This window comes from Pundamilia nyererei, unplaced genomic scaffold, assembly GCF_000239375.1.
Source record: "Pundamilia nyererei isolate P.nyererei 1_Seehausen unplaced genomic scaffold, PunNye1.0 scaffold00204, whole genome shotgun sequence".
Lineage (NCBI taxonomy): Eukaryota > Metazoa > Chordata > Actinopteri > Cichliformes > Cichlidae > Pundamilia > Pundamilia nyererei.
The window spans coordinates 479,609-501,826 of record NW_005187605.1 but is presented as its reverse complement, the minus strand read 5'-3'; the positions used below and the strand labels follow the sequence as shown (position 1 = coordinate 501,826).

General features: G+C 41.7%; 1 protein-coding gene across 1 annotated transcript; it reads right to left on the bottom strand.

Moving 5' to 3' along the window:
• Nucleotides 1-458: 458 nt before the first annotated feature.
• On the bottom strand, nucleotides 459-20,618 carry znf292b (zinc finger protein 292b). Its single transcript, XM_005747775.1, has 8 exons — nucleotides 20,440-20,618; nucleotides 13,899-14,053; nucleotides 13,683-13,758; nucleotides 13,428-13,563; nucleotides 11,190-11,392; nucleotides 10,013-10,149; nucleotides 9,385-9,526; nucleotides 459-7,612 (listed from the first exon to the last, which is right to left on the bottom strand). The coding sequence occupies exons 1-8, from the start codon at nucleotides 20,602-20,604 to the stop codon at nucleotides 980-982; spliced, it is 7,647 nt and encodes a 2,548-aa protein (XP_005747832.1). The 5' UTR covers nucleotides 20,605-20,618; the 3' UTR covers nucleotides 459-979.
• Nucleotides 20,619-22,218: the final 1,600 nt, after the last annotated feature.

Sequence of the window (22,218 nt, the reverse complement as noted above, 5' to 3'; positions counted from 1 at the left end):
TGGAGTTTTTCCTTCCCACTGTTGCCAAGTGCTTGCTCATAGATGGTCATGATTGTTGGGTTTTTCTCTGCATGTAGTATTGTAGGGTCTACCTTACAATATCAAGTGCTTTGAGGAGACTGTTGTTGTGATTTGGTGCTGTATAAATAAAACTGAAATTGAACATACAGTTCAATCCAGTATTCATACAATGGGGATGTAGTTCTTTGCTGCCTGAATTTGCTTTCTGTCTGCCCATGAAAATTTATCAAGCAATTGTCCAATTACATTTGGGCCTATGTTATATATGTGTAATTTATAAAAACAGCTGCAACTCCACTTTTTTTTTTAAAAGTTAAACCCATAAACTGCTTGATTAAATATTTGTTCCTACTCAAATAATTGCATTATGCAAGATATGTGAATGCAGGAAAAAAACAAAAAACCAACCACACACACACACACTTACAAAACACTGGTGAATATTTAATATGAGAACATCTGTTTGTCATTCAAAAAACCTTTCCACAAAATCATTATCATCATCAGTGTGCATGCAGGAGCTCCAGACATTACATCATGAAAGGCATCAATTCTTTGCACCCCCAACACACATACGTTACAAAAAAAAATAAAAAAAATCAGGCTGCTGGCTGCAGTGGGTAATTTCAAACTATACACAGCACAAACACCTTCAACCACAAACTACACAGTCAATTTCAGTCCACCAATCTCCAAGTTCCACAGGGATAATCAAGACACCCTAACCTGATGTCCTATATCTACTAAACCCGAATGTTCTTTTTTGTATTTAAAAACATGCTTTACATTTTTCTAGTTAAAAAACAATAGACAACCATGTACAGGTAACAAGTGTTTATAGATGGATGTATAAAAAACATTTTACATGTAGGGCCACCAGTGTGCAGCAGATTTTACTCATTCAAATCCTGAGATTCTGCTTCCAAAAGAAAAAAAAAAAAAAAAAGGAAAAAAAGTGTTAATTATATTTTTCTAACAACACAGCAGGGCGCATGTCCTGCAGCTGTTTTAACATCAGGTCAGAGACAGACGATGAAAAGGCCGTGTCCAGGTATATTTTCACCTTGCTCAGTGATTTCAGATTCTGACGGTTGCTGAACCTGACACAGTTGCCTTTGGTGCTCAGGCTGAACGGATGCCTGCACTTTACTGCCTCCGAGACATTCCTCATCAACGGGTGCTCAGATTTATTTGACTGTTCTAGGAATTTTAAGAAGGACATTTCAAATCCCATTGGTTTAAAAGAAGCCAGCGGCACGCTCTGCTCAGTCCTCTCCTCCTGCATTACAGCGGGACATGAGGAGACAGCTTCATTGTCCCGGTTGCAAACCACGTCCGCCTTGGTTGGATGTGGAATCTTCTTGCCTTTCACAATTTTTTCAATGTATTTTCGTGGACGCCCTCGCTTGCGTTTGAGTATCACAGAACCATCAGAGATGCCATCATTTGATAATTTGCTGTCAAACAATGCTACAGGGATCCCTGCTGCAGCCCTTCTGCGTAGGATCGGCTTTGAGCATCCATACTCTCTACCCTCCAGGCTGGTGTCTGCAGCCGTCTCGACGTCTGACATGTCTGAGGTGTTGTCAGATTTGGAGTCGTCACTCCTGATTGAGCGACACTTCTGCCGCGGAAACTTTTTGCAGAAGATAAAGTGACTTCTGTGCTGTTCCAGGTACTTTTCTGAAAGTCCGTGGCCAATGTAATGCTTCATTATACTCCGCTCTGACTTCATTACAGACTCGCAGCCTTTGATCATACAGGGGTACTGCAGAGGTAATTTCTTCGTGCACAAAGCGGACGCCTCCAGTTTAGATTTCAGTGAGGGTTTTCCATATTTAACCCAGTGATTGTTCTTTGACTTGCTAGCCCTCTTTGTGTCACTTGCTCTCAAAAACTTTTTATTCGTTTCAATGTTTTCTTTCCCATTACTTGTCTTAGTAATTTGATAATGCAAAGTCTTTGAAGTCTGTTTTGTGCCATCTTTTATTTGTTGACTCTTTAATTTAGACTGCTGTAGATCCTGATGCTTTTTCATCATATGTCTGATCAGATTTGACTTTGTGGCATATGAACGGTCACAGCCTTCAATTTCACACTTGAAAGAACCATTTAAATGTTCTGGTTTGGCCAGCTTTATATCTTTGTGCTCACCTTTGATGTGAGCTACGTAACTCCTGAAAGCAGTGAAGGATTCCTTACATCCTTGATGGCCACAAGCAAACTTGCCGAGCCTGACGCTGGACAACAGACTGCCGACTTTATCTAGACTAAATTCGTGGAGCTGGACATAATGCTGAAAGAGGTTGGGTACTTGTTGGAAAACACGGGAGCAGTCTTTGACTTGGCATCTGAACTCAGAAACCTGAGGGAACTCTGCCTCTGGCTCATCCTCGTGGTCCAGTTCATTCGCAGCCTCAGACTGGTCTTGCTCTTTGTTTACCTCCAGTGCCGACAGGGCAGACTGGTGAACAGCCCTGTAGTGGAGGATCAGATTGTGCTGGATAGTAAAAGCTGCCACGCAGCCTTGATGAACACAGCAATATGGTCTGTATGGACTCATTGCATCACCTAACTTGGGCTTCCTCTCTTTAGTCTTCTTTGTAACATCTGTACTTGGCTGAACTATTGAGTGCCTATTGAAAGCTGAATGCTTGTTGGAGGACTGTGGCTCCTTAGCCTGAGCCGTGCCCAAGAGAGCCTGGGTGAGCAAAGGTGACACTGTAGGTAAGGAGTCGCCAACCACTGGATGCTGAAAAGGCAAGTTTCTTTGCTGTTCATGTAACCATTGTTCTGCTGCTTTTACTGACGGGAAGGATGTAGTTGAAGTCTGTGCCTGTCTCGAAGGAGTCACTGGTTGGTTATGCGTGTGAGCTGCTTGCAAAGGACAGATCACTGTGGAGCGAATGTCTTGCTGAAACTTGTTATTCGTTATGACTGTGTTAGTGCAGGGTCCCAGCACCTGTGATGGGTAATCCCGTTGTGTGGCATCTTTGAGCGGACACATATGTGTCCCGTTCTCCACTGTCGTGTGGTACCGAGCCTCTGGAGCAGAGTTTATACCCACAGGTTGGTTTTGAATAGCAGCGGACGCAGCATCTTTGGCCAGCCTGCGCTTCAAATCTAAATCTGCAATTTCTTTAGCTGATAATTTGTGAGCTGAGTGGTAGTGAGCTCTGAGGTTTGAGTTTCGAGTGAATGCCTTACTACATTTCTGACATTTAAAAGGAGCATATAGGCCATATCGTTTTTTAACCACATTCACCATCTCAATTTTGTAGCTGTGGGTTTTTGAGAGGTGTTTCCACAGTGCTTCACTGGAAATGGAACTAAAGGTGCAGTCCTCCTTCTCACAAGCAAATGGCTTAATCAAGGCTGATGAAATTGACTTACGCGATTTGACTTTTGCACATTTGGTCTGGTTGTTTGCAGCTTGCTGCACAGAAACATTTGACATTTGATCAGCAACTTCTCTGACCAAGTTGAGCCTTTCAAATGCACTCTGAATTTCGGTCATGTACTGCTGTTGGCTGGCTGACAGTTGGTATGGTTCAGGCTCTGGATCATTTGCCACAATGACTCTGGGACTTGGTACCTCCTGTTGTGGTATAACAGTATCTCTGAAACAAGTAAAACTTTGTGTGTTCAGCAATAGTTTAATTTCATCAGAGGTCTGTGGCATAACTACAGAATTTTCTTCAAAAAATTGTCCTTGACTAATAAAATCTGTCTTTGCATCATTAGACAATGGATTATATCCAGAATTATTGGAAGAGGTACCTGCTGGATCGAGCGATATGGCTTTAGCATCAGCGTTGGAGGAGTTACACGTGCTGTTCCGACGCTGCAAGTCGCCAGCCAAAATCTGCTCACGCAGTCTCTTTTTAATGCCTTGGTCAAAAGCTTTTCTCTGCACCTCAATCTGACTGCTACTTATTGCTGCTGGACTAAGCTGATTTTCAGGTATCAGTGTGTGTGTCACCGAGTTTAAATCTGGATCTGGTGTGTGGATATTGTCAGACTGATATCCTTCATTGTGGATCTCCCCAGCAGTCTCGTTTTTAGGGGCAGATCTGGGGACAGCCGCAGAAGGGTTTTTTGTGAGGATTTGTGAAAACAGTGGGTCTGGGAATTCTGTTCCAGAAAATATATCCATACTTGGCTGAGGATAATGGGCTGAACTGTATGAGCATTCTTGCTTCACCTGAACATTTTCTGTGTGCTGTATTACTGAGCTACCTGTCAAACGCTCACCAGCTCCTAGGGGAACACAGGGGTTTTGGAACATTGTCTGTGGGGTAGGTGTGTGCACAAAGAGATCAGACATGTTGGATTCAGTCATAATTTGTTTAAGAATATCATCATTTGCCTCATTGCTGCCATATGTCTGCAAGTTATTTGGTGGATAATTACGTGTGGGGTAATCTTTTGTAGCTGCTGAAGATTGATGATGCTTCTCCTGGTACACAGCAGCAGGGTTATAAGAAAGTTGAGGGGTGCCAACTGTTTGCTCTGAATTAAGATCAAGGAATGATCTTGGCAAATCTGCATTCAGTTCTGAATCATTGTAGGGTTTGCAAGTTGTTCGTTTGGACAAGTGGCCTCCGAGGGATTTAGGACTATCAAACTGTCTAAAACACCTCCGACAAACAAATTTCCCATCCTTAATAATCGCTGGCCATTTAATCCTTTTGTTTTTTCTGCGTCGCACCTCATCTTCGGCGACAATAGGGCCATCTATAGGTAGGACCGTACTACTCTTCTGGATTTCGTTGTTTGCAGAAGGAAAATTCATCTGTAGATGATTTTGCACAGTTTGCGTTTGTTCAGGTATCTTGGCACCAGGGGCTAAACTGCTTTGAATCTGTGATGAATATGATGGACAGGCATCAGTTTGTTCCAACACTTCCTTTGCACCATTCACGTACGAGGGACGAACTGGCTGGGGCCTACTGTTCTGTGGTGACTGCAAGGACTCTGCTGGTCTCTCCGTAACTGATCCCATCACAGAACAGGATGGGACACCAAGCGACACAACAGAACTATTAGGACTCATTTGCAGGTTCGCTTGCAGGCTAGGTGGATAGACTTGAGAAGAACCACAGTTTTGAACCTGTTCACTTCCAGCAACTGTATGCCAACTGTGACTGCCTGAAGCTTGAGCGTGTTCAATTGTGGGATTTCTATTGCTCCCTAACTGAGAGAGAACAATGGGATTCAAAACATTTGCCATTAGCAGCGAACCATTATGAGTGAGGCCTGGTGAAGAAAGCGAGTGCAGGTCAGAATAGTTTAAACTGTTACCCATGTTGGTATAAGGTGATTGGATAACGTTCTGTCTCTGAACTCCATGAATTGTTACTCTACCGTTTTGCTGGTTCTGAAGCTGCGAGACTGAACTGAGATGCTCCACAGACGATTTGCTCTGTGCTGGAGCATAGGTTGTTTTGATGTTAGTTCGAGCAACTTTCCATTGCTCATAGAAATCTGGGTGAACCGCTTTCATGTGCTTGGTGACACTCCTGTAGGAGCTGTAATGCCTCGGACAGGTTTCTAATGCGCAATGAAATCGCTCTCTCTGTTCTAGAGAGTTGTCCGCTCTGTTCCCAGCTCGCTGCTGAGGACTTACTGTTGGAGGGAGTGGCTGCAAAACTGCAGGCTCTACAGAGTTGTGAGGCAGCTGTACTGTTAAGCAGTTGCTAGTAGACGGTGGCTCTTGCTTTACTGGCAAATTTAAGTTAGAGTTGTAATTAACTGAATCAGTATTCTGAATATTAGAGAACATCTGCGGTTGGCTCTGTAAGACATTATTTAAACTGGCTTCAAATGAAGGTACAGACTGATTCTGTTGGGGCGCTCTTTGATAATCAGACAAATTATCTCTATATCTTTGAGTTTCAGACAAGCTGGAACAGACAGACTGAATCACAGAATTGCTTAAATTGTGTGTATGACTGCTTGAAAAAGCTTTGTCTTCATGTTCGCTTGTATATTGTTTTAATGTGTCCACAGGTTCTTCTGAAGATGTCAGCAAAGTCTCAGTGGGTACCGGCAGCCGTCCACGGTCTTGATCAACACTCTCCGTTTCAGTGCTCCAGTTCTCCTGTTGCATTTGCTCAGCGAGTGAAGGGCTGGGTTGCCCATTTTGTAGGGTTTGTTCAGAGGACTGGTTTTCCTCTTCTTGAGTCACATGCCTGTCCTGGTGTAAATCCAGCTGCTGTTGTGAATGGAATACTTTTCCACAGTCCACAACTTTACAGGTAAAAGTTTTATAATGCTGTGCCTCGTGGTCATACAGTTTGAAGGCTGCATTGAAAATTTTTCCACAGTTTGGAAACATGCATTTAGCTTTAAACACAGAATGTGTTTTCCTATGTATTAGGAGCTCAGTGTTGGACAAGAAACTTGCCTTGCAGTTCAACTGTATGCAGATGTAAGGTTTTACACCACAGTGGACCTGCAAGTGATCATTAAGATGAGTGACACTAATGAAGTGGCGACGGCAGTACTGGCAAACAACCTTTTTGCTCTGCATCTCAAGGAACGTCTTTGCTTCCTCATTATCCCCATGAGCTTTGACATGTGCAATAAGATTTTTGAAAAATTTGAAGCTCCTCCTGCATTTTCCAACAGGGCACATGTTGTCCTCACTACAGTCCACATTAAGCCTAGGCCCACTGGTCTGACCCTTGTAAGCCAACCCCCCGTTACACCCTGAGGGGTCACCATTTACAGAAAGATTGTGCTGCGTTTTGGATTCAAAGGCTGCAATAACAGGGGCAGCTGTTTTGGGATTAGCCAGTTTTTTGCTTGTTTTCAGTGCAGTCAGCCTTTCCTTGCACGATTGTTTCACATGTGATGTTACATGGGGAATTAATGTGTCTTTTGAGGTAAATGTCTGAGCACATATTGGGCAGGTGTACATTCCCTTGCTTAGATGAGTCTGTGCGTGTCGTACAATCCTATGGCCGAGAAACTCTTTGTCGCACAGCACACAGTACTGCATGTAGGCCTGCCAGTTTCTGAACCTGGCAGATATAAAACCTTTTTCTCTCAGTTTCTTCATTTCTCTGTTTTTCTGTTTCTTGTCTGTAACATCTTTGAGTTCGTAGGTGCCAGTAACTAAGTGGTCTGGAACATTATTAAACCCCCTTAGGCTCATGACGTCCTCTTCTTCAGGGCTCTCTGTATCATTCAGCAAATCAATCGACGACACTATGGAAGCTTCTTCGCCCATTAGTGCCAAGCAATGACGCTTTAGCGCTTTCCAATCCCAAAATTCTGGGTCAAAGGACCACTGGGTTTTTAACACTAGCAAGAGTTCACATCGCAGCGAGTTGGGAACCAGCAAATCCTCCTCCTCTAGTTTTTGATCAGGTTCATTATAAAGAGTCTCCACAGCATAGTAAGACTCAACAGTGGGTTCTAGGAGGAACTCTGTCAGCTGACAGGCTCGCTTCACTTCCAAGTCAGATGGAAGCAAACAGGAAATTGTTTTACACACAGTGGCTTTACTGTTCCCATCACCTGATTCCATCCGTAGAGCCCTGATGCACATTTCGATGCACACTGGCAGGCCAACACGGTCAATCTGTGAAGGGGACAAACACACACACACAAAAAAGCAAAATTATTTTAAGCATGTTTCAACTTATTCTGAACTGCTCTGGCTATATTAATAAAGAAGACCCATTTCATTAAAAAGACGTTATTTGGTTATTAAGTTACTACAATAACCTGTTGGCTAAGATACAGTGTTGAAAGTTAGGCAGATCTAGTCCTCCTTTGTAGCATTTTTAAGATAATATGTGGGGGCTTACCTTTCCAAAGGAATTTAGAGACCTAAACCAGTCTGGTGATGGTTTACTCGGGATCATTAAAAACAAAATTGATTCTTGGCAAGACTATCATTTTTATTGAAGCGACCCTTCCCATGAAAGATATGGGTAGAGATTTCCATCTAGTGGGATGTAGTTTAATTTAGTTAAATCTGCAAGCTTAGGAGAGACATTAATACCTAAATATTCAATATTTCCAGATAGCAGTGGGCTAGAAGGGGAATTATGGAAGGAGCAATTAATCAGAAGAACTGTAGATTTGAACCAGTTTATTGAATAATCTGAAACTTTTGAAAAAGAGTTAAATGCAGTATCTCAGGGAGAGCTGTTTGTGAGTGTTTGGAAAAAAAGCAATACATCCGCATAAAGACAGATTTTATGTTCAACATTCTTCCATCTTATGCCCGTAATCACTTTAGCCTGTCTAATTGCTGCTGCTGCTAGTGGTTCGATAAAAATTGCAAACAGTGCAGGGGAGAGTGGGCATCTCTGCCAGGTGACATCTTCCAGCTTCTGCCAGGAGACAGAAGCTGGAAGATGTTTGGTCATTTGTCCTGCCACATGCTGTCGGGGTAGTATTTTGTGCCCAAAAACTACGACACACCATAATCCCCATTCCACAGACCTTTACACTGGGCACAACACAATCAGACAAGTACCGTTCTCCTGGCGACTGGCAAACCCAGACTTGTCTGTTGGATTTCCAGAAAAGAAGCGTGAATTCATCAATCAATTCAATTTTATTTATAAAGCGCCAAATCACAACAGCAGTAACCTCAAGGTGCTTTATATTCTAAGGTAGACCCTACAATAATAATAAGAAATACTCAATGGGAATCCCCCAGCAGCCTACGCTTATTGCAGCATAATTAAGGGAGGATTCAGGGTCACCTGATCCAGCACTAACTATATGCTTTAGCAAAAAGAGAACATGTCTCCACTGTTGTAGAGTCCATTTACATTGCGCTTCTTGATGTAAAGCTTAGATGCAGCTGCTCGGCCGTGGAAACCCATTCAATGAAGCTCTCTACATACTGTTCTTTCAAACTGATCTGAAGGTCACATTAAGTTTGGAGTTCTGTTCTGACTGACTCTGCAGAAAGTTGGCAACCTATATGCTGACTGTGATTTTATGTGGCCTACCGCTTCATGGCAGAGTTGCTGTTGTTTCCAATCACTTCTACTTTGTTACAGTAACAGCTGACAGTGGAATATTTAGTAGCAATGACATTTCACGACTGGCCTTACATTGGATTGCATATGAGACATCCTATCATGATACCAAGCTGGAATTCACTGAGCTTGTGAGAACCACCCGTTCTTTCACAAATGTTTGTAGATGCAGTCTGCATGCCTAAGTGCTTCATTCTACAAACGTGATCTGAACACCTGAACTCAATTTAAATGGGTGAGTGAACACTTTTGGCAATATGGTGTGGATAGCTCAAAGGCAAAAGATAACAGTTGCAGTCAATCATTGGGTCCAAATGTTTGAATATACTGAAGCAGATGACTTTCCACTAACCTCTGACTGAATGACCTTGATGAGGAACAGGATGTGGTACACAGTAATTGACAATAAAGACATCTGGCGACATCTGTCAAGAAAGGCCTGCTCTGATGGTTCCAATCGCTTCAGCAGCTTGCTCCAAAACAGTGTGAGTTCCCTGGTTAGAAGACAGACAACTTGCTCAATACTGATTACATCACCAACCTCCTAATACAGCGGTCTCCAACCTTTTTTGCGCCACGGACCGGTTTATGCTCGACAATATTTTCACGGACCGGCCTTGTCGCGTGTCGCGGATAAATACAACAAAATAAAACTAGTACCGGTACCGAAAAAAGAAGACTTATTCATAACACACGTGAAAAGACCCAGGAAAAGTGAGTTAACGATAAAAACGATAACAAAATAACGCTGAAAACCGATAAAAACCCTGAAAACCATATATTTCACACCTGAGCGTCAACTCTCGCGGCTTGGTACCGGTCCGAGGCCCGGGGGTTGGGGACCGCTGTCTTAATAGTACCCAACAATATGGAGGAAAAGAGAAGGAAAAAAAGTATGCTGATTCTATAACTTTACTTATTTTTCTAAAAAATTAAATAAAATAGTGGTCAGCATCAAATCAGAGAACTTTTCTTCTTACCAAGCACAGTATGTGTCTCCTTGGAGAAGCTGCCGGGTCAGGAAGGCCGAGCATAAACTGAAAGCTGCATTATCGTCTCCCTCAGACTCTAGGTTGCAAATCATCTCTAATGCATCACGGCAGTCCTCCTTTGAAAGCTTTACAGATAGAAACAACATAACCACATATTGAATCACCCAAGTGATGAAACCAATCGTTCAGTAATTTTGCAACCCTCCAATATCAAAGGTCTCAGAAACTTTTAAATGTTGCCTACCTATTACAAGAAAACATAAGAAGACAACAGCACCAATAGATTAAGGGCACAAATAAGGCTAGCAGCAAAGTGACATCATGATGTGCTAAGTTACCTTTTTAATACCAAGGGAGCTAAGAGCTAAACTAGAGACATTTCAAAATGTTGCTCGACAGCATTCAGTGACTGTAGCTTGAAAATGTGTTTGAAAATACTCAAACTTGAAAGGCTCATACTAGATAGTCACACACAGGAAACCTTTCACATTATCACAATTTTAATACAATGTTGTAAAAACATTATTTGCCCTTTTTTTGGCATATTTGTTACACTTTAGTATCAGACAAAGATAACCTGACTAAATACATAATGCACTTTTATTTATGCCCCATAAACCTAATAAACCTCCAGCATTTGCAGGAACTGGCAATTACTCTTTCAAATCATTGTTGAGGAATTTTGTTCCACTGTTCTTTGCAGAATTGCTTTCATTTTCAGTCACTGAAGGGGTTTTGAGCATGAACTGTCTGTTTAAGGCCATGCCAAATCATCTCAACTGGGCTTACTGTGACTAGATTACTCCAAAACCTGCACTTTATTTTTCTGACTTGATGTGTTATAGATGTTCCGATGCATAACCCAAGTGTGCTTGAGCTGCAGGGAACCAACCAGCTTAAGTTAGTGCTCTCTGTACAACTTTCCCCTTACCTTACACATAAAATCTCAGTTTTCCCACTAAACCTGCTTTTTCAAACAAACCCCCGATTCCTAACACACAAACACAAAGTCCAACAACACAACTGCTGGCCTGTGTAGGATAAACAGCAGATGAAAGATGAAACCCTCAGGTTGAAAGTCTATGAAAACATATAAAAAACTTAACTCGCTACTAAGTGTGACCACAGCACTTTATGCATAATTAAATAACCCAATGAAACTCACCTCCTCCATAAGCTGATTCTGCTCTGCAGTACCACAGAGGCACACAAGATACAGCTGCTTGAAGGATCCGTTCACTTGGAAGGCTGAGGACTGGCAGCAGGTCTTTGCCAGCAGTGCAGCCTTCTCTAGCTTCTTCTCCTTCATCAGCTGCTTCACCCTCATCCCCAACAGTACGATTCCCTCCTGTGCTAGGAATTCCTCAACTGAAACATTCAATATGCATTTTTTAAAAATTCATGTTAAGTATCTAAATTTTTATTTTTTTTTTTAAATGGAAGTGCTCAACAATTTTCTTTCCAGTAAAATCTTAAACACAGTATTGCTAATGCCGAGGCTGCATAAAATCTACTTTAAACCCTTTTCACTTATTGTACTTGAAGACGTGCAACATAGGGACCAACCAGATCCCTTATTGTGATTAATTGGGCCTCCAGCGACAGTGAGGAATCTTAAAGCCATTTGTAACCAGGAAATGTCCTTTACCTCTCATATTAAACAAAACAGACTACACACTTTCATCTGAGCAATACTGTCAAACTTTGGAGCTTCCTGTCGCAATGACGCAGAAGAAGTAGTCTTACTTAGGGATGGGTATCGTTTAGGTTTTATCCGATACCGGTGCCAAATCGGTACTTTTGAAACGGTGCCGGTGCTCAAACCGGTGCTTAAAGAATGGAGAACACAAAATTGGTCCAAAAACCTCTCATGTTCAGCTGGTTTTTTGTAAAAATATACCATGTTAGCCTTTTCTGCAGCTATAGGGCATATATGGTATCACTCTTGGCTGGAAGCAGTGCTTAATCAATGGAAAAAAACACGAACTTTATCCAAAACCTCTCATGTTTAACTGTTTTCCACTTTTTCTTTGGTCATTTTAGCCTTTTTGGCCAGGGTGAAGGGAGTATCTGCCATCAAACAAGAAGACAGCCGCATGTAACTACAACGCTGTTTGCTAGTTCACCTTACATGCATTAATGTAATAACGTGGTTAGCCTACTCAACGTAAATTACACACGGACATTAAGCTACTCACGCAGAGAAGAACGGCTGCTGCTGCATCATCATCCTCATCATTTCTGATACACTGGCAGGGCTAGGGGCCAGGACTCTCCTCTTCGGGGTTTTTGGGGGATATTGCTAACTCCGGGTCAGATAACAGGCAACCCACGCACAGTAGATGCGCTCGGTGTGAGGTCTCGCAGCAAGCTATCATACGGCGCATTTCTGGGCTTTTAAAAAAAACGCTATGCGTCGCCAGGTGTTTCATCAGATTTGAGGTGTTACCTCCTTTGACAGTATCACAGTATCAGCTTAAAGCACTTGTTGCAGGCTGCTGAGTTTGCATATTTTGCTGTGAAGTACAGCCAGACTTTTCGCCTTGGGCATTTTTAATCTGTAGCTCTGCTCTAAAAGAACGTACGTACCTGGCCCCGCCTACTATCCTCGGAAACGTAAAATGATTGGCTAGAAGTGTATCACAGCTCAGGAAAAAAAAAGCACCGAAATAAAGCACCGAAATGTGCGCTGCTTTTCAGTCTGGTTACTACCGTTTATGTCAGAACCAGTGCCATCATGGCACCGGACACCGGTACCCATCCCTAGTCTTACTTCCAGGCTCGACTAATGCACAAGAAGTTGACAACAAATTCCAAACAGCACTTCCGTCAGCATGCACATTATGTATAGAGAGATTTAGAGCACAGGACGGGAGGTAGAGTATTCACCTGTTCTTTTAAGATCCTACTTCAATTTTCTTTTTGGTGAAGCTTATTGTTTGGAGTTGGTGAAGCACCAGTCACTAACTTAAGTCTGATCTCTGCTGTGCTTAAGTTGTTGCAATAAATGGCTGCCCCTCGCTGGACTTGGATCTGATGATTTGAAGTTACTCAAATTACTGAATTCTCCAGAGGAACCCACCTGAGGGATTAATAAAGTTTTATCTACTCCCTAATTTGAATTGAAAAATAAGAACTGAGGTTGTGAACTTCAATTTTTACTGTTCAATCACTGCTCCAAACATATTTAACAGGAAATATTTTGTTATTCCTTCTGACATTTTGTTACTTTTTAAATTTAACCTGCAGTGTTAATCACTCTGACCATTATTTCAGTTCTATAAAGCACACTATGTTTTCAAAGGTGCTGCACAAAGCACATTATTGTTATTTTTACTAGTATTTAATTAAAAGCACAGGATCTTTCCAAATAACACAATGTGAAAAAGAGGCCTGCACTCACCTTGTTCTGTGGGAAGGTTTTCATTGGACAGAAGGCCTTGCAGCGTCCTGTTGGACCAAACACCCTCATACTTGCCCAAAGCAGACAACGGGGACAGCTGAGTGATTCCATTCTGTTTAAGATTGCTGTGAGCAAACTGTACACAACAGGAAAACTCCATGAGGTCTGAATGTGAGTAGCAAAAGCATGCTTATGAAGTCCAGCTTAGAGCCGACATTTTGAATACTTTATTTGGAAAGCTGAAATCTTCTTTACCTGAACACATGACTTCAACTCGTTCCATGCGGCATGTGGAATATCCTTCAGTGAGAGTAAAAGCTCGAGGAAACTCCTGTAGACCGAACCATAGAAACAGCAAACTGACCTCTGATGGACTGATTTTACAGGAAAATGTGTAACTCAACGTTGTTACAGGACAGTATCCAACAAACGTTCCATGAATGTAAAGTGTGTATGTGCAGTTATACTTACAGTGAGAGTCTCTCAACTACAAGAGAAACATTTTCACACTGCAGAGAGAGGTATGGAGAGGCACGGGCATAATTCACCAGGGCCTCCGTGTACACTTTCACCAGAGGCAAAGGCTCCTCCTCCACCCTCCACCGACCTGCGTACTCCAACAATGTCTGCAAGGGGAACCAAAGTCACTCACTTAGCAACAATGGAAAACAAAAAAAAAAAACAACAACCAAAAAAAACAAAACCTACCAGCAGTTTGAAAACAGGCAGTCCATTCACTACAGTTTAATTCTAATTGTGTGAGGCATTCACACTATAGTGATCCTGTTTCTCTTTATTCTTCCACCTTATTCTAGTTGCTCAGACCTTGGTTGGTTAACTACTCCCTCAGTTTTCATCCGATTTTCACCATTCAAACTTTAAACTGTTCTGCTCCTTCTGCTAATGCCTGCTATATCTTTTGGTGCTCATAACTTTTATACTTTTTGAGCTATGAAGCTTTTTATGCCATTTTTTGGCCCATTTTGCTGAATGGGACCACATTATCAGTGTGATCACCAGCTTTGCTTGCCAGGCTGAGCCATGTTTTAGCTCAGTGAGATGAGCAGCCGTTCTCAGAGCAGGAGGCCCGGGTTCGAATCCCGCTTATGACAAAAAAAATTTTTCAGTTAACAGTTCAACTGTTTTAAGTCCTTTCAACACAAATTTCAGCTTTTTCACCTATTTCCAGTAGAATTTTAAGTTTTTCACTACTTTTCAGCACAAATTCTGCTGATTCACCTGTTTTCAGCGCAAAGTTCTGCTTCTTAACCTCTTTTCAGCACAAATCTCAGCCTCTTTAACTCTATTCTGCACAAATTTCAGTTTCTTCACCTCCTTTCAGCAAATTTCAGCTTCTGCTCCACAGTGCACATTTTTTCTCTCATCATATCTTTGTTTTGGACCAGAACTGGTTTGGCTCAGTGGGTTGAGCAGCTGCCATGAGACGCGGCGGTAAAGGTTCGAAGCCTACCTGTGATAGTTGCCACACATCTTTCCCGCTTGCATGCACTCTGCTTTCTTGACACTCTTCAGTGTACCCTTTCACATACAGCCATCTTCAGCAAGCACTTCTGCTTCTACACCTCTTTTCAGCTGTTTTCAGCAGATTCCACTACACGGCATTCACACTGCATTTTCGCAGGAAATGCAGCTTTTTCTAGAGACAATAATATTACAACAGGTGTTTAAATAAAGTATTCCTCATCTTCCCGTCTCATTTTCCTGCAGGGAAGACAGGCAGGCTTCAGGATAATGGCCCAAAAGCCTGCCTGTCACAGACAATGTGATAGAGGAACCTTGAAACGAGAGTTAAACAAAACAAGAAAATTTCTGACATGATGACAGGCTTCCATCCTCATGTACAACACCTGATACCAGCAGGCAACAGTGCAAACCACTGAGCGACCAGCAGCACTTGTTATTGTAATCAACTGCTTCCGCGAAATCCAATTTTAGTGTACTCATTTAACAGAATACACTAGGGCTGTGCGATATGACCAAAATCTCATATCCTGATATTAAGACATCTATCGTCCGATAACGATATAAATCACAAAAATGTAACATTTTCTGTAAATTCTGTGAATCTTGGGCAGCTCGACTTGCGTGAAGTGTTTGCAGCTGGGCGTCATGTAGCTGGAGTCGAGTCTTTTAACCGATGCATGAAACGATACATTTTTAGACATAAGTTGTAACGGCCGCTGTTTTTTTTGTGAGTATTTATCACACAGCGTGCTGCGGGGAAAAGCCTGTTCTAACGTTTGAGTCTAAGGTTTTTTTTTAGCACCTGACGGCTCTTTTTTACTTCTCATCCGTAAATAATCTGCTCTTTCACGTGATTCAGTTTATTTTGAAAAGTCTCAACAGGATCTTGAGCTTTATTGTGAAAGGTTTATCTGGAACATAAACAAGCGGACACGCTTTCACCGTTGTTGTTGCTAACGACAACACATAAAAACAGGCGCTTGTCTCTCTGTAGTTTGGTTATATTAAATATAAGAGAAAGAGAGAAAGAAGAAATTAATATAACCACTACAGTGACCATCAAAATAATGAAAAAATATTGCCGTAAACAGTTTATTTTGCAACACCACGAAACAAACGATAGCGTAAAATGAAACGATAGACGTTTTTATATCGTCATCCAATATATATTGTTATATCGAACAGCCCTAGAATACACATTTAGAGGTTTTACTAGTTTTACAAATGATTTAGATCATGATCTCACAGCTAGCTACAATAAAATAAGAAAAACATTTTATTAAATGAATGTAAAAGTAGAAAAGTTCAAACTTATCATCTCATCCACACCGGCCTACAGCCTTTCTGTCACCTCAGTCTGCAGCGCTTTCCCTGTGCAGCTCTGCTTTCAGGCCAGAAAGCGTCTGAATTTTATATAGCAAAGTTTGACAGCACCAACAAGGGGATTCACAGATAGCTACCGAGAAAAACTTGGTCTGCCTTGTGTTCAAAGGGGGTATCTTTGCTGTAGGGACCTTCACAGCAGCAACAACTCATTACTGACTAGCTGACAAAGCTTTGTTAAATAAACAAGCTGTGGTTGTTCTTGACCAGTAGTTTTTATAGACACTATTTAGGTCTATTAAAGGTCTAGTGTTGACCACAGAAAGAGACATACTGTGACAGTATCATCATTTGTGAAAAACCTCTGCTTGCAACTTAAGGTTAAAAAATGGGTTCAATTCATTCAGATTTTTTTGTATTCACAGTAGAAAAAAATAAATGTAGAAGTTGATTTGAGTTAGTACACCAGTGCAATTTTAAGCACGATCTGGTTGAAAATAACAGTTTTTGGAGGTAATTTAGCCTTTTCTCTGATCAACATTTTGTGCTGTTGAAAACAGGCGTTATGATGGTGTAGATGTCAATAATAATTCATTGTCCAAAATAACAACCCTCAGGTCAAAGGCTCACAGTTTTACAAGTGGCTTATGAAAAAGATGTTTGTCATATTTTAAATATGAATGCAATCTAATTAACAAAATGCATTATTTCAGTTTTAATCTGAAATATTTAACAGAACTTTCAAATAATATGATCTAGTACAGCGGTCCCCAACCCCGGTACCGGTCCGTGAGTCGTTTAGTACCGTGCCGCAAGAGTTCAGGCTTGGGTGTGAAATTTATGGCTTTCTGGGTTTTTAATATACATTTTTTTTATTTGTTTTTATCGTTAACTCTGTTTCCCTGGGTCTTTTCCTATGTGTTATGAATAAATCATATTTTTTTTGGGTACCGGTACCGGTTTTATTTTGTTGTATTTATCAACTTCTGGAGTCTTACAGCAGATTTTTTTCAGTATAAAACAATTGGCAGTGGATGGAGCAGCTACAAAGATTGCTTTTCTTCACGTCAGACTTTGCTCTGGGATTCCCTCTAGTTTTTTTTCCCAGTTTATACTGCAGGTATGTTTTTAGTTGTAAATGTGGGTTTCCATGGTGACAATGGCACGCTGCAGAGCTGTGCTTTAAACAAAGCATCAAAGCAAAGCAAAAAAATTGTATTGAGAACTTTTTTATAATCCAATTACTCAATGAACTGCTGCAGCCATATATCCTACACAATATACTGCTTATAGAAACCTCAATCTCTTTGTTTTAGCCTCAAACGAAAAGCAGCACAATTAACTATCACTTGGGATTTTCCTAACCTGATGTGGTTAGTGGATGCTAAGGCTGTTTTTTTTAAGATGGGTATAGCAGTTGGTACACAATCGGCTCGATGTCGTACATTCTTGTTTTGTTTGTGTCACATACAGAGGTGGCACAGAGACACTGAGGCACTGCAGACGAGCACACTGCTCTCCGTCTGCAGACATATGTGGGACCATAAGTTTGGCCTGAGTCATTCCTGTTAAGGACCTTTTACATGTCTGTATGTCACCGTTTTGTGCCCACTCCACGCGTACTAGATGCACCTGCTCCATGTCATTCAGAAGTATGTATCTCTCATATAGGGCTGCCACGATTAGTCGACTAGTCACGATTACGTCGACTATCAAAATCGTCGACGACTGATTTAATAGTCGACGCGTCGTTTGAAGCTTTGTAAGATCACAAAAGACGCAGGAATGAGTAGTAGGATTTAAGAGTGTAATAACGGACTGAAACAGAAGAGGGCAGCACTGCATGGATGCCAGCTGCCGTTAAACCCTGAAGAAGAAGAAGAAGCTGTGTCCCAGAATTCATAGCGCAGCCCAGCTCAATTTCCAACAACGGCGGCAGCTAGTTAGTTAGTTTTAAAATTACTCTTATTATTCTTTTCTGGGTCACAAAATAAACGTAGCTGTGTAAACCTCAAATATTTGCTCAGTTTATCAAGACGCCACATATTTTCAAAAGCGCGCCGACGTTTTCGGAGACGTCTGTTACCCACTAGCTCGATAGCTAGCTAGGCTCACTAGAGCCCGTGAGAACACCGGACTCCCGGCAAATCGTTTTCAAACCCACCGCCGTCTTTCGCTACTCAGGTTAAACATACATAAGTCACTTAGATAACTTAAACATGTTATTGTTTGGCTTTTTTTTGTATTTTATTTGTTCCTGAGTAAATCGGTTTGGCTGAGATTAAAGTTATAGTTTTTACACAGCTGAATAAACGTCAAGCAGACAGCTGATTATCAGAAGTGTGAGATGCTCGAGAATTTACTCCGGTGTCCTGTTATATTTTAGATAGCAAGGAGTTTATTAAACTTGACCGAAACAATCTGTAAAATTCATTAAAATTTAATAAACTATCATCTTGTCTTTGTTTTTAGTTAGCACATACCTTAAACACTTAAAGCTGTAAGCTAATGATAGTTATATATGAGCAGATGCTGCTGGTGCAATATGCTGTACGTTTTACGTCCAATGGATGATGATCTGATTAGTCGACTAATCGCAAAAATAATCGGTGACTAGTCGACTATCAAAATAATCGTTTGTGGCAGCCCTACTCTCATACATAAAAAAGAAAGCTTTGGAACTATTCCCATTAGTGAAGAGTGTTCTTTCTACAACACTGTTTCCCTCCCAAGGTCGCGTTATGACACAAGTTTATGTGCCTAAAGTCCACATGACATCATGTAGTTGGTTGTAGCTAATAGACTTACTAACACTAAAAAGTTTAGGGGACCACTTTTCTACTACCCACAATGAGTTTTATGTTAATTCAATTGTATTTATACATCGCCAAATCACAACCACAGTTGCCTCATTGAGCTATATATTGTAAGGCAGACCCTACAATAGTACAATAGCAAAACCCCCAGCAATCATATGACCTATGAACTCTGGTGACAGTGGGGGAAAGGCTCGGGGAGGGACTTTTAAAAGCAGCTACCCAAACAAAGTAGTGCCGCTTACTGCTAAAGTCACAGATAGGATATATTTTCCACTTTCACTTAGTTTGAACATAAAACTCATTGTTCCAGCCAGGGGCAGCACTAGAGTGAACCCCTTGACTAACTGAATTTTAGTGTCCTTACTTTTCTCTCAGTTTTTGATTCTGTCACTGGTTAGCTGACACGTGATAAAACTGATTAGGTTCATCAAACATCTGCAAAAGCATTTCTATTCATCATCACCATCAGCAGCCTGACTTCACAGGCACTTCCTGACGTAACCACTGTACTCAGGACAAGGCGAACACACTGAAGACCACCACCACAATGAGCCCGAGGATACTCCGCGTAGAGTCCCCATCCCCGCTCTCTCACGCTCTCAAAACGACAAGCACACCTCTGTAGACTCCACCCGGTGCACAAGCTCACAAACGGCCACTGGTCAGGCTCCAAGGGAGACTGCTGGTAATTTATGCTGCATTGTCTTCAGCGTGCAACTGAGACAGAAAACGACGTGCGCCCTTCTGCAGGCGGGCGTTCCGTTCTGCACGTACACAGGAGAAATCCATCGCGGGATTAACTGACAACTTCTTTCTTTTACCAGGTGCAATCGTACCAAATGTGCTGCAGCTGCTCCTAAAATCCAGCCGAACGGAAATTTGCTGGCCTTAGGGCTGTTACCGAGAGACAGGCGACCAAATTACGCTCACGTGCACGAGCATGTAGCCAAACATACAAGGGTAAAGAACTGATGCTAGGCACCCATATCCGCCAGACGCGCTAAGTGTATTAATGCAATGGAAGCCACCGTAAATAAAACAAGTCATTTTATTATTGCTGGTATAGGTCATTTTACCTGAACGACTCTTAACACCAACATTGCCAAAGGTAATTACCTCATGCAGACACAGCTTTAAGCTAACGTTTGCTTCAGATGCTCAACATTTAAGCTGAAGTTTACGAGCCTGTGTGTATTCACCAACTTGTGACTACTAGACACGCTTCTATTCTGGACATAGACAAAACAACAACAACTAGCGAGTGCTTCCAAGAACTACTCAGTTTTGAAAGCAGGGCTTTCTCTGGAATATCAGTATGTGTGTAGCGTTGTTATCAATGCTAGCTGATTAGCTTGTTTGCTTAAGCGTAAAGAAAAGCAGCTCACCCCACAAAACTCTTGACAATACTTCGAAGATGATTCTTCTGGAGAGTCGATACTTTCTCTACTCAAGATTTCTTGCAATTCTTGCAAACGTTTTTTAAGTTCCTCGGTCGTTTCACTGATACCAATGGCAGGACTACGATCCTGTTCGGCCTCCTCGTCCGCCATCTTCACACCCAGCTTCTGCGCGTAACCACTGCTACGTAATCACGTAAGTACACATTTTACGAGTTCACGTCATCCCCCCCGTCAGCACGTACAGAAAATTTCAGCTTTGTTGTTGTGATGGTAGCTTGTCATGTGAGTTCCTGCTACTTAGCGAAAATTAGTTTGCGAGAGTAGGTTCAAATAAAACACCCTCAAAATCTCTGATTTTGTCAAGCCAGACTCACTGTGGATTTCGTTTCTTCTTTTTCTTTTGGCTGCTTCATTAAGAGGTTAAACCAGTACATCATATGCCTCCATCTCATCCTATCCCTAATATCATCTTCTGTCGCTCTGATCCTCCTGCATTAAATCCATGAATCTTCTCGGAAGTTCCTCGTTTCTTCCTTCCATCTTCAACATCCTTTGTCCAATACTTATACATGAGTTGGCTGCAGTTCAGGAAGTAGAGCAGGTCAGCTACTAATCAAATGGTCAGTGGTTCAATTCCTGGCTGCTCCAGTCTGCATATCCTTGGGCATGATACCTAACCACAGGTTGCTCTCCAAACACTTGTGTAGAAAAAGCATTAAAAACGTGCTTAGGTAGAGTAGATGAACCAGTTCATTTACCATATCCCTCCTCTGTGTAGAAGATTTCAGATGGAAGACTGCATTGTGATGACAGACAGAGACTGGTTGGAAAACTGGATTTATTTTCTAAAAGACAGAATGCAGCAGAAAAATCAGTGACACACAGCAACAACAGGCCTCTCCTCATCCCAGTGTGGAGTCCATGCAGCTCTGGCTGAGAACCCCCACACATGCAAAAGGTTTACTAGCGGTGTCTCACTGATCAGTGCCCCACTACAACAGTGACATGTTGGGAAAACTAATTTCAGCAACCAACTTGCTGTGGACAGTGGTGCTGAGGTTCCTGCAGTTTTTAGTTCATAGCAGACTTGAGCCTTGGAGGTTTCTGCCTTATTCCTGAACATCCTAACTAATTTCCTCTCATCTAACAGTTGGGGTATTCTTCCATACCTTGGCAACACGGTAACACATCAGAATAACTTGTACTTATGTGCAGTTGTTTGAACAGAAGATCTTGGAATCTTCAGTTGTTTCGGAATGGCTCCAGCAACCAAGCTTCCGAACTTGTGCCAATCTACTCTTCACATTGTTGATTTTTGCAGTAGAGTGGACAATAAAGCAGGGGCAAAGAGTAATGTAATACACATAGCAAGGGCCTCAGGTCAGACCCAAACCCAGGCTGCTGGGTCACTTGGTCAGCCCATGAGCCAAATTAGCAACTGACAAATCAAATTCCTAGATCTTCGTTGAGTTCCTTGGACTTTGCTGTTAATCTGAGTATTGGTTAGTCCAACTAATGTGGTCAGTTAAATCCTTTTAATGCTAACAAGAGCATCAGCTAATTTTAGACAATCATGATCACTAACTAGAAGTTATTAGGCGTTGAGCTTGTCATGTATGTATACATATATTTATGTATGTATCCATGCTATATGTATGATTTCGACCCTGTGTGGATTACAGAAGATCCAAAATAATTCCATTCATTCCAACCTGAAAAAAGAACAGTTTAAAGATATAATTTAAAGCCCCAAATTTCCATGAC